Here is a 13098-nt window from a genome sequence, read left to right on the forward strand (position 1 = left end):
CCCATCCATTAGCTTTTCAAATCTTTAGTGTAATCTCTTCAATCAGAAGAAAACTGGCTTAAACAGAGAGGGCTTGAAAAAAGGGCCCAGTAAAACATGAGTGAGGATTATATTGGAATTTGAATTCAATTCAATTTTATTTATACAGCGCCAAATCACAACAACAGTCACCTCAAGACGCTTTATATTGTAAGGTAGACCCTACAATAATAGATACAATTTGAATTTGATTTGAATCATTCAAAGTTACTCTAACAGAATTCAAAAATAAAAATACTGAGTTTTGCTTTAGCATATTAGTTCTACGATGTGATTTTTTTGGACATGCTGCATGTCAGAATCAGAGAGACTTTATTACACATAACTGTGCAATCTAAGAATTACTACCATACTACCAGGATAATGTTAGGTTACTGGGTGATTCTAAATTGGCCATGCATGACAGACATGAAGTGCACAAAATTAGAATCAAGCACTGCATAAATGTGTGGTTAAATGTGGCTTGCAGTCAAAAATGCTTTCAGTGGTCAGTAAGGCTCGAAAGGCAATATATGAACACCAGCCCATATTACTTTATGCCTGTTCTCTTGAGATAACATTGTGTTCAACTTGAAGCTGGTCTCATAATATAAGTCACTAAGATATTTTAAGAAACTAACTCCTTTAGTATGCACTCTTCTACCTCACATTTCCTTTCATTAAGCACTTTCAAAGATTTATACTAGAAAGCAAGTCAATGCCTTCCTGTTACAGTGAATGGGAAACTTCCTCAGAGCCTACACTCAGCTTTTTCTGTCCACCACACTAAGCGGTTCTGGCATTTCCTTTTTATTTTGTAAACCTTTCATCTATTCAGCTGTGCACATGAATATTGCAGTGAACAGGAAACAGACAATACTGCACCAACTGATTGACCGTGTACTAGAAAACTGAAGATTTACTAACTTCGATGACTATTATTTTGAGCACTCAGCTCTCAGCCAAATAAACTTTTGCATAAACATGCAAAAGAAAAAAATATATATTTAAAATAACAAGTAGCAGGGGATGAGAGAGGGAGGATGGAGAATTGATCAGTTATTGGTATCGGAAAGTAGTGCACTGGAAAGTTGTTGGCCATGCATATTAATTAATGAAGGTTTATACTGGGATTGCTTTAAGCAGCCACCCTTAAAAGACCTCTGGGAGCAGTGGTGGAGCAGTAGCAGTGGTCTTGTCTGAAAAACGCAGAGAGACGCTGTTTAGTTTGGAGTCTAGGCCTGCCTTTCAGAAACCATACTGGGCCACCGCAGCCTTTTCTAAAGCAGCGTCAGCACATTTCCAAAGCCAGCAGCCTCATTCACAGGCTACACCCTGAAAGAGATGGCTTTTGTGCATGTGTGCAAGTCCATGTATATGTGCACACACATGCACCAAGCCAGAAGTGATGAAATGGTCACAATTATTGAAATAAATAGTCTTTAGGTGGATTTCTGAGGTGCTAAATGGTAACCTGTATTTGTATAGCGCTTGGTCCCTAAGGACCCGAAAGCGCTTTACACATTCAGTCATCCAACCATTCACTCACACACACACACACACACACACACACACACTGGTGATGGCAGCTACATTGTAGCCACAGCCACCATAGGGCGCACTGACAGAGGCGAGGCTGCCGAACACTGGCGCCACCGGGCCCTCTGAACAGGTGAAGTGTCTTGCCCAAGGACACAACGACCGAGACTGTCGGAGCCGAGGCTCGAACCGGCAACCTTCCGATTACAAGACGAACTGCCAACTCTTGAGCCACGATCGCCCCCTGGTGCTATGCTATAACAGTGATTTTGCAGCCACCATCCTATCCAGCTGCTCGCAGATATCTCACCAGCCAATCACATGGCAGCAAAGTAATACATTTAGGCATGAAGACATTGTTAAAATCACTGCTGAAGTTCAAGCTCTAGTCATCAAAAATGTGTAGGTAATGTAGGTTTTCTACCAACTATTAGCCATCAGTAGTTGGAGTGTATGAGTGTTCTGGCTGCGTTGTCATAGCTGGTCCCTGTGAAAGGGTGCCCTAGATTCATTTAATGAAAAAGATTTTCGGGTAGAAGGTGGGACAGGTGTTAGCACGATTACCTCACAGCAAGAAGGTCGTGAGTTGAATTCCACCATTAGCTTGGGGAATTTGCATGTCTATTCGGCTTCCTCCCACAATCCAAAGACATGCAATTAGTGGGTTTAGGTTAACTGGTTATTTTACATTTCCCAAAGGTGGTTATGATTGCCTGTCTCTATGCATTAGACTGGCGACCTGTCCAGGGTGTAATCTGCCTCTTGCCCTAAGACAATTGCGATAGGCTCCAGCGACCCCACTAGCTCAGTGTCTAACACTTCCACTACCATCACTGACTATCCATTTGGATTAGGGTTGGATGCAAACTGGTAATGTTGATTTATTGACATCAAAGATGTCACTGATCCTAAAGCTGAAAAAACATGACTTTCAGACAAGTAACTTTTGGGGTTGGCAAAGATAAACTCAATCAGGATCGCTGATAAATTCTTAAGCCTTGGCCTTGTCAAGTTAAAAGACCCTGTAGAATCTTCAGCGCCACATTCAAATATTTAAGTGTGTGCATGAATACTTTTAACCATGTGTGGATTGTTGTTTCTTAAAGTTATTAAGCATGTATGCTATATAATCAGCCCACCTTGGAAAAAGAACAGTTTAAAGAAATGATTAATAGCCCAAAATTGCCATGACATTCATGCCCATGATGAGCTGAAATCTTCTAGCCACAACAGTCCCAAAAAGGTCCCAAAATGTTTCAAGCTACAGTAAAGAGAAAACGCATGTCCCTTTTTGTCCCCCCAAACATGTTTATGTATAAGGTAATGTGAGCTGTGGGTCCCCTTGCCACTTGCTCTTTCATCAAGAACCTTGGGATGACTATTTGACTCAGTTTTCATGTTGGATGCTAACATCAAATCTCTGGTTCAATCTTGGTTTTATCAATTAAGAAATATTGCCAAATTGAGTTACATGCCGTCACATTCTGAATTATTTAATCACATTTGAATTACTGTAATTCACTTGTCTGAGCAAACATTTAAGGGTCCACTTTAAGATTCTGGCTTTGACTTTTAGAATATTGCAGTCATAAATATGCATTGATTGGTGTGTAATTCTGTCTTCCAAGACATTGATGCACTCTCATAAACTTGGAATTAACCTATTAAAAATATATGAACAGGCACCGGATTTGTGGAAACTGCCAAGTTTCCCCATCAATCTTGAATACAGTGGTTGGGATGGACATCGCCATTCCACCTAATTTCATTTTCTGTATGTGACTAGAGCAGTGGTTCCCAAACTTTTTTTGCTAGACCCCCCTTTGTTTTACAAGAAAAATGTTTGCGACCCCCCTCCCGTGCGCACACACACATCCTCCAACAACACACACCCATATTTTGCTCCATTTATTTCAAACATTTAGTAAACAATTAAGCAAATACAAGTAATCTGCAATAAATTACAGGTAGTAATAAAATAAACTACTAACTCTTTTACGCTACGTAAACACCTACACGGGTATTTTTGAAAACGCAGCTGTTTCGTCCACACGTAAACGGCGTTTCGAATCACCGAATCACTCCTTTTTTGCGTTTACGTGTGGACGAGGAATACAGAGTTCGTCACACAACATCAAAGGTATGTGCCAGGTACGTCACGCTGTGCGCCACGTAATTGTTTACATGAGATGAATTGCAGAATGGCAGATAGAGACAAAATACTGTTAATCTGACTATCTGCAGGTTTTACACGCTTACATTTACACACGCAGTTACTGTCCCTCCATTTACAAAGGCAGAGGCGTCATGGTGTGATTATTTTACATGTAGTTGTTTTTTTCCTGTGTAATAATATTCAATCATTTTTCAAAAAAAAAAAAAGCCTCTCTGTGCAAAATGGGTTTAAAAACAAACAGCTGTGGGATCCTGTTTGTCCGTGATTTAGACAGGGGGAACAAATCAGCCTTATATTATTTGTATCCAACTGTAACTTTGGAGTTGTAAAGAGCTAACATCTCCAAAATGTCAGGAGTAGTTAGTCATTACAACAAGTGTTTTTGAACTAAAAATCAAGAATGTGGGATACTGTTTGTCCGTGATTTGGAGAGCCCAGCACGTGCTCCCGACGCAGGGAAAACCAATCCTGCAGGGAGACCTACCTCGGCACTTGTGCAGGTGAAGCCAAAGAGAAGATTTGCTTCACCATATTTTGTAGTCTTTGGCTTAGAATGAAGTTGGTTTGGAAACATATTCAGCGATGCTTCATCTCCTGCTTTGCGTTTGTGTGGGAGCCCCGTGCTAGCAGTGTTCAAGCATTTGCCCCCCCCCCCTTTTCATACCGCGCCCCCCCCCTCCCTGCAATGGCTCTGCGCCCCCCCCTAGGGGGCGGGCCCCACACTTTGGGAAGGTCTGGGCTAGAGAATGACAACATAGTAAGACAAAGGCAGCGCAGAAGGGAACTCGTACATGTTTTTGTGCCATGGCGGCAAATTTTAATTCATGCCTATACCATCAAGTTATGAAGGGTTATATTTTTTATTTCTTATTTGGTGGGGGTCCTCTTCACCAAAGAAGTGAAAACACAAGGAAAGAGACGACAGAGTAAATATTGGCACAGCAGCCTTTCAGAGATGATGATGCAGAGAAAGAAGGGTTTTAACAGTGACGCTAAAGTCGCTTGCTTTCTGCTTGACAGGTAAATCAATCTAACAGCCTAAAATTTATGTTATGGTCTCTCTTGGCTGACTAAAGCACAGTCACTGGTGTAATGCTCTTTCCAGGACCATATGGGCTAAGTGAGAATCCCTGTCTGTCACTAAAACCCATCAAGGAAAAAGCTTTGGGTCTTAACCATATGTAATTCAGAGCTTCGCCATAGCACAAGTTACAAAAGGAGCTTGGGTGTGAGCCATCTGGGACTCCCACCGCATAAAAGCAATACCTCAAAGCCCCCATCGTCATCCTACTTCCACCCCAAGATGTGAAAAGTAGATCGTTAATGAGGGTCTGAAAGCCATATTAAAAATGCACTAATTAATTAATAGCAAGCTTTCGAACTTCAGGCACGTCTTGAAAAATGACATACCAACACCAAGTCACTCATTTTCATTTTTAAAACTAAAGGTTTGCATGGATACAAGGTGATGTAAAGTGTACATGACAAAAAAATATCTCTATATTCTCTGTTAACTGTTTATTTACAAAATGAAAACTATCATGCTAGAAGAATCAGAAATCCTCGGTGCCTGTTGTACCCTTCTCATTATTCGACTTACGAAGGTGGACGTTTGTGTGAACAAACTGAGGTTAGTGTGGAGTTTCAAAGCATACATTTGTAAGCCCATATTGGAACTTGAGGTAAACCATAAAGTCCAATAATGAAATGTCATGAAACCCCCAACTTAAAAAACAAACAAAAAACTAAAAGGACAAAAGCAAAAAACAAAGGAGGAGTAATTAGGTGTGGAAGTCAAAAAATGTGTTCCAAATTCAAAAAAAATGTAATTGCAGAGGGAACTTAACCTCTTTGATACATTTGATCATGTTCACAGTCAACAAAACACAACTCCACAGAGGAATGCATGGGCAAACAAAGCCAAGTTTACAGCTGAGCCTTTAATCCAAAAAAGCCTCATGAATGAAATTCCATCACTAAGTTCAGAAGGCTCATGCAGAGAGGAGGCTAAGAGTCAGCTACGGAATAAACACAACTTGTATGGCTACAGAACAACAACACCTTCATAGTTATTATTACACTGACTAACAGAGCCTAACCAAGTTACTGCTGTATGTTGTCTGTTATGAGAATGTATATCTTTACTTATGTAGTGGTTTACAAATCCACCTAAGATCCCTGGTTCGATTCCAGAAGGAGACAAATCCCTGAGGGTTTGCATCAGGAAAGTCATCTGGTGTAAAAATCTGCCAAATCAAACATAGTTTCAGTGTGCTAATGCTCTAGACTTTTGGTTATTGCGAGCTAAGCTTTTGATTCCTATTTTGACTTCTCTATTATTCTTGGACACTATGATCTCAGCTGTTTGGTTCCGGTGTTCAGTTGATATAGCTGTGCCTTGCTCTCTACCTCTCTCCATCTCCCCAATCAATGGTTTTTAGTATGCCCACACATAAGTCTGCATTTACATCAAACCACTGAGCAGTGCCTTGGTGAACATAAACTTGGACACATGACCTTTTGTCAGCTGATCTTCTACAGTGCTGTAGGCCAGAGTGGTTCTGCAGATTAATGTAAGCTTTCATGTTGTTCTGTTGCAGCTAATCTCAGTCACAATGTCAGGTCTGTGACATACAGACATAAACAGCCTTTGTTGTGTAGCTAAGATTGTAGCTGTGTAAGTGTGCTATAATCAAAGTCATTCTAGAACTTGCCACTCTACAGCTATCTTGGTAACATCTCTAGGCAGTTATTTCAGGTACAAGAACCTATCTAAATGAATGGAGAGAGAACCATAACTGCAATTTCAGTGATCACTTGCACACAAAAAGATGTTGGCAAAACTGGCCAACAGACCTGGTGTCTCATTTTAACCACAGACTATGTATGTAAGTATATAGCATGAAGTATAAAAGACAAATGTGCTGTGTGCACTAGCAAAAGGAAGGTTATCCAGTAATCAATAACAGCATTTACATCTAAAGACATGTAGGAAAAGCTGAGCGTCATCTGAGAAGCTCCTCGGATGAGAGATGAAATGTCTTCAAGAAACGTATTAAACTACAGTTCTTTCCAAGCTCCTTAGATTACCATGACCTGGGTGACTGACAACCTACACAGACAATACCATTTACACCAGGGGTGTCGAACTCCAGGCCTCGAGGGCCGGTGTCCTGCAGGTTTTAGATATCACCCTGGGTCAACACACCTGAATCAAGTGATCAGTTCATTACCAGGCCTCTGGAGAACTTCAAGACATGTTGAGGAGGAAATTTAGCCATTTAAATCAGCTGTGTTGGACCAAGGACATCTAAAACCTGCAGGACACTGGCCCTTGAGGCCTGGTGTTCGACACCTGTGATTTACACTTTCTAACAAAACATAACATTAATAAGCTTTAACAAGCTTGTCATCCTATGGATGAAGTGCAGCCGGTGACAATAGTCCTTGTTCTGCTGTCCAACTTTATGGAACTTTGTGAAGCAGGACCAGTTCTCCACCTGCTGCAGGTTTGCAACAACTTTGCTTAGACTGGACACTATTTTGTTCTCCAATGTGTGCTTTTCCTTGTTTTGTATACATTTCTTCTGTTTGCTTTTTATTCCCACTGTTTACTCATTATATTTTTATCAAAGTGCAGTTGGTGTTGAGCACCCACAATTTTGTTGTACATGTACAATGACAATAAAGGGCTATTCTATTTTTTGGCAGAACAGGATCTCACTGCTATATAGCTGGAATCCAAAATCGTAAAGTTGGATTAAAATTATAACTTGCATTACTATAACAGACTCTGGCAAGTGGCTGGATGACACTGAGAAGCAGTACACCAGCAACCAGTCTAGTTGTATAATGGTCTATTAACCTCTGCTCCCTAATTCTATGAATTCAATTCACCTACATTTTATTTCTATAGTGAAAATTCACAACAACGCCTCAAAGCGCTTTGTATTGGAAAACTATTAGAGAGAAACCTAACAATCACATGACCAATTATGAGCATATAATTGTTGACAGTGGGAAGGAAAAACTTTCCACTGGTCAGGACAGGACAAAATGCAAAATAGGGAAGAGAAGAGGAGAGAGAGAGAGAAGGTAATAGTAACTAGGGCTGCACGATATTAGGAAAACCTGCGATGTGCGATAACTGATCAATATTGCGATAACGATATGACTTGCGATAAAATAAATAGCAAAAAAGAAAAACCCGAATACATTTCGTATTACATTTTATTGTAATATGTATTTATTTAGATTGAAGCCCAACAAGGGACAATTGTTGAAAATTAGCAGTAGCTATAAACCTATGTGCGGTACATCAGTCTCATGTCTTGCACTTGAACTATGTTTAACTGCATTGTCCCATTTAAATAAATTCAAATAATTTCCGTTTTACTGCAACAGTTTTATTTAAAGAAAGCTGCTGTATTAGCAGTGTAACAACAAAGTGCACTTTAACATTGAAACACTGCCCCCATAAAAAAAAACATTTCCGAGGCTTGAATTATGAAAGACATCCTTCCCGGTCTCTAGAATTAGTTTTAAATAAACATAACTTAAATTATACTGCAAATTATCTCAATGCAGTTGTTCATCATTTTACAACTCACCAAGTAGTTATGATGTAAGTCAAAACTGGAGAGGAAACTTTACTGTAGTGCCTGCGTAGTTTTCAGCTTGGCTCAGTTCAAACATGACGGTCCAGCGGAGTGTTTCGTACATTTGTGGAATGGCGACATGGGAAAAGTAGTTTCGTGAGGGGATGCGTTATCTCCGGTCCACTTTATGTATCAGACTGGTGAAGCCCTCTCTGCTAACTGTATTTATAGGCATCATGTCTTTAGCCAAAAAAATGTGTAATGGCCTCGTGTTATTTCTTTGTAGCACTTCGACGTTTTCTCATAAGGAGTTCCACTTGAAAAACTCTTTGTCTGTCGGTGCTCTTTGTCTTAACATTAGCAACCTTTGTTTGGCTAGCCCTGTCTTTCTGGAACTCTTCAAACAGTTCTCTGTGGTTGTTGAAGATGATAGTGGAGATTAGTCGTGTTTCCTCTGGTGGTTGCCACGAGTGTTCGGCAAGTTTTGCAGAGTATCTGTGTTTGGAGAACGTCGTCCTTATCAAATCCAAAGTACCTCCAAATAAGCGAGGTACTTTTTTTTTTTAGGCACAAGTTCATAGTCAGTAGCGTTTTCGTCATGCGTCTCGCTCTCAGCCATTACAACTGACTTGTTGCTGCAGCGTTGTTCGCTCCCCACCTACGTAGGAGGCGGGCCTCTAATCCATTTGATTGGCCATGAAGGGCTCTATTCGACTGGTCAAATGTGTAAATGGGTTTCTTTGATTGGTAAATTCTTTAAAGCACGTGTGTAAACATTTTAAGGTACCCAATTATCGCAGTTTACGCCGTCTTTTGCGATGGGCCCATTGAACATGCTGGTATCGTGATGACTATAAATTTTCGATTTATTGTGCAGGCCTAATAGTAACCAATGAACAAACTCATATGGAAAAGAAATAGTAAAAACTTATATGACTTAACTCATGAAAGTGGCCACTTTCATGAGTAAATCATATAAGGCTTACATGATTTACTCATGAAAGTGGCCACTTTCTCATTACTTTCATATATTGTTTTAGTAAGTATCCAAAACATACAAGTTTCATTATATAATTTTTCAAGGGATCTTATATCTGTTTTTACTCTTGTATGCTTTTCATACAAGTTTCACACAAGACAGATACAAACTTTATAAGATTTATATATATCTTTTCCATATGGGAATGCAGCAGTAATGTATAAACACAGAGAGAGAGATGCATCTATTTCAGGGTTACATGATGCAGCCCTAACTAAAAGCTTTATTAGAAAGAAAACTAAAGAGGGTGTCTGTCTCCCAAATCCAAATTGGGAGTGGTTCCACTGCAGAGGGCCCAGAAGCTGAAGGCTCCGCTTCCCATTCTACTTTAAAAAAGCAAGCCTACAGTCTGAGAGCAAAGTCCTCTGTTAAGATGATAAGGTACTATGAGGTCTTCAAGATATCGCGGGGCCTGATTACTCAAGATTTTGTATGTAAGAAGAAAATGTTTGATTCAATTCTGGATTCGACAGGAAGCCAATGAAGAGAAGCCAATATGGGAGAAATATGCTCTCTCTTTCCAGTCCCTCTCAGGACTCTCGCTGTAGCACTCTTGAGCAACTCGAGGCTTTTCAGAGAGCTTTTAAAGCGGCCTGATAATAACGAATCACAATAGTCCAACCTCAAAGTAATAAATGTAGAGTTATAGTTTCAGCATCACTCCAAGTCAAGATGTTTCTAATCTTAGTGATATTGTACTGATAAATGAAATCAGTTCTACATATTTGCTTAAGGTGCACAAATGGTAAAAAACGACAAACATGAATCTGTGATTGGCTGCAAACTGGACACATTTGAAGCTGTGGTGGAAAGAAGGTCAGAGGACAAACTATTCTCCATCCTCTGAAAAACATGCTGATAACCTTCTCAAACAGAGAAGGTGTCCATCTTTTATTGTTTACTGTGATGTTGTAAACTTTTTTGTTGTGTTTGAGAAAAGATAATATTTTATTGCATAAAATCGCATTTTTCAAACATCTGCTTTGGCAGCTGACTGTGGGGCTCGGTACACCCGGCTTGGCGTGGAAAAACAGAGTGTGAGACTCCAGCTTCTCTTTAGTCTGATGACTCAAACAGGCTCTCCCCCACTCTGTCATTTAAACAGTGCTTTACAAACCTGAACATTGGAGCTAACAGCTGGATTTTCCTGTTTCAGTGCAGCTGAGACAGGAGACAGACAGTGAAAGTGGACGCTACATCCTCGGTTTAACACAAAAACTCATTGTTGCAGGCAGGGGCAGCACAAAAGTGACCCCTTAAACTGATTTTTATTCCAAGTCCCCCTGTTTTCCCCTGAGTTATTGGTCCTGTTACTATGCCTGTGAAGGTTCTCAGTCAGTCAAGGAGCTTGGAAAGAAAAGTGTCTGGACTTCTTTAAGTTTCCTTATTGATCCTCTACCTCGTGTGATTAGGTAGAGGATCAATAGGGGGTCCATGACCCTCTTGGGGACACTCCCATAGGGATTAAAATCTGGGACTCGCCACCAATTGCTCTTAGAACTGAAGAAGCTTCTCCACTGAGAGGTGAAACGTCTTCAAGGAAATTTAAAGAGGTCCAGACGCTTTTCTTTCCAAGCTCCTTAGACGGTTCTGTTACTAGCTAGACTTACATTAGTTTATTTTAGCTATTAACCACAACCAACCAATGGTGTCACGTTCTGTACTGAGAGAAGATGGCGCTACGCATTTTTTAGCACTTATTTCTTAAATCCAGCTTCACAGACAAAGTTACATCCATGGCTGTTTTTGAGAGCAATGCTCCATCATGTAAATCAGTCTTTATACATGACGTTTTTCAGGTCCACTTTAAGCATAATTAAGTACCAAAGAGTGCAAAGCCACTTACCTCAGTGTTGTTGGATGTAAGAGAACATATGAAAGTTGCATGTATACTTAAGTGATGATAATAACGTGCATTTACCTTCCTTCATTTCAGTATCCATAAGAGTTGAATTTGTCCACTATAATCAAAAGAATACCATGCTTTATGGTGAACTGAGTATACTGTGTATTCGTTATTTGCAGGGATTTAACTTCTATCATTGTGGCCCCATCCCTAGGGACTGTAACGGTATAACCCTAACCCAATATTCCAATCATGTGTGACTCCACTACATTCATGTCACAATTTTAATTAATTAATTTACAAAATTAAGACACAGAAAATATCTTACAGCTCCAATAAGCTACTTTTCTTTTTAATTATTTTACTAATTTGGAAGTTAATTTTGATGTTCATTTGAGCTCAGATGTTTATTTTAGAAAACAAATCAACATTGATTATAATTATAAACTGTAGGACTGTGATGCTAGGAGTTACATGAATTCACACAGCCTAGTAATTAAAAACGTAAACAGTAAGTAAGTTAATGCAACTCGAACTCGATTTCCTTATTCGGTTAACACTGGTTTAGTGCTTGGCGGTGACCAGCACGTGTGAGGCAGACACTGTAATAGTGCAGGGTGTGTGAGTGTTATTTTCTGACTTGGGCCAACAGCCCCCCATCCAGTTGGTTGGGCGACCAGACCAGTTCAGAAAGTCTGGATCAGACCCGACAGACTGCTTTGGGCACATTCTCGTGGGATTACTTGCATTTTTTTTTTTTTTTTACTTACGTTACATTTTCAATACAAAAATCAGAGGTGTAAAGGTCTATTTCACGACATTGGTGCTTTTACATGACCTCTTCCACCACTCGTATGGGAAGAGTCCCAAAGCTCGAGCAGCCAAATAAAAACAGAACTATTTCTGCTAATAAGTCTAAGCTGGGTAAGATAAGAAACACACGAAACTAAACATAAACTCAGCTAAATTTACGTTTAAGTGTGCCATGTTCTTACCTTCCGAGCTCTCTGCCGGGAATAACAGTGTAGTGGTCGGCGAAAGGTTCGTTGTGGATGGCGGTTTGGATTTCGGACAACAAGCCGCTGACACTACGGCTCTGGCTCGGTCCAGCTGCGTGGTTGTGATGAAGGCGGCTTCTGCTTCTCGAGTCCCCGGCACGCGGGCATTCGGGGATCATGGCGTCGATTAATTGGACCGGTTAGTTGGCTAACGTTAAACACTTCAACACAACAGTCAGCACAATTACATTAAATGACGCCGCTTACTATTCTCCGAACGAAAACAGAAACCAAACAAAACCCAAAACATTAGGGCGACAGAATAACGTCACGTCTTCTAGGCCAAGTTTCAAATTATTAGCTCAGTCTAACATTGTATTAAAAACACAGCTGGAGAGCTCATTTTGATCACGCCACACTCAGCGTCCTGCCTGTCAGTCCCTCAACTTGCTCCTCACTTAGAAGCTGAACCGGTGCTGCGTTTTCTGTAACCATGGCAGCACGTGGTTATTGACAGGCGTGCCTGCCAATCGGAATGGGTTACAGAGAGAGAGAGAGGGAGAGAGCGAGAGACTTCTGTGTTGATCGGCGAATTAAAAATTAAACGTAAAATATATAGCGGGACCAGTTTTCACGTCCCTTTTAATATAAAAAAATGCATACAATGTATACATTTCTATTGCTTTTAATAATAAATATTGATAGTACTGTAAGTCTCTTAAAAAGCAACACAAAAGATATGTAAACTACAAAGAACAAAAGCAACAGAAAAGATAACTTAACAAAAGAGAAATAAAGGCACGCAAGTAGTTACACAAAGAAACAAAAATGTAGAAAGAGACTAAAAGCACAAGACAAATCACAAACAGTTTTCAATGTAGGTT

The 13098-nt window shown here is 40.1% G+C and overlaps 1 protein-coding gene across 2 annotated transcripts in view; it reads right to left on the bottom strand.

Moving 5' to 3' along the window:
- Positions 1-12852, bottom strand: part of stk17a (serine/threonine kinase 17a) — a 38342-nt gene extending 25490 nt beyond the window's left edge. The window contains exon 1 of one of the 2 annotated variants that reach the window (XM_085173345.1): positions 12212-12852. In XM_085173345.1, the coding sequence (XP_085029471.1) occupies positions 12212-12393 (182 nt within the window). In that variant the 5' untranslated portion in view covers positions 12394-12852. The remainder of the gene's footprint in view (positions 1-12211) is intronic. The other variant, XM_085173344.1, reaches the window with a different exon arrangement.
- Positions 12853-13098: the final 246 nt, after the last annotated feature.

Source organism: Neolamprologus multifasciatus, chromosome 9 (genome assembly GCF_963576455.1).
Source record: "Neolamprologus multifasciatus chromosome 9, fNeoMul1.2, whole genome shotgun sequence".
In the NCBI taxonomy this organism is placed as follows: domain Eukaryota; kingdom Metazoa; phylum Chordata; class Actinopteri; order Cichliformes; family Cichlidae; genus Neolamprologus; species Neolamprologus multifasciatus.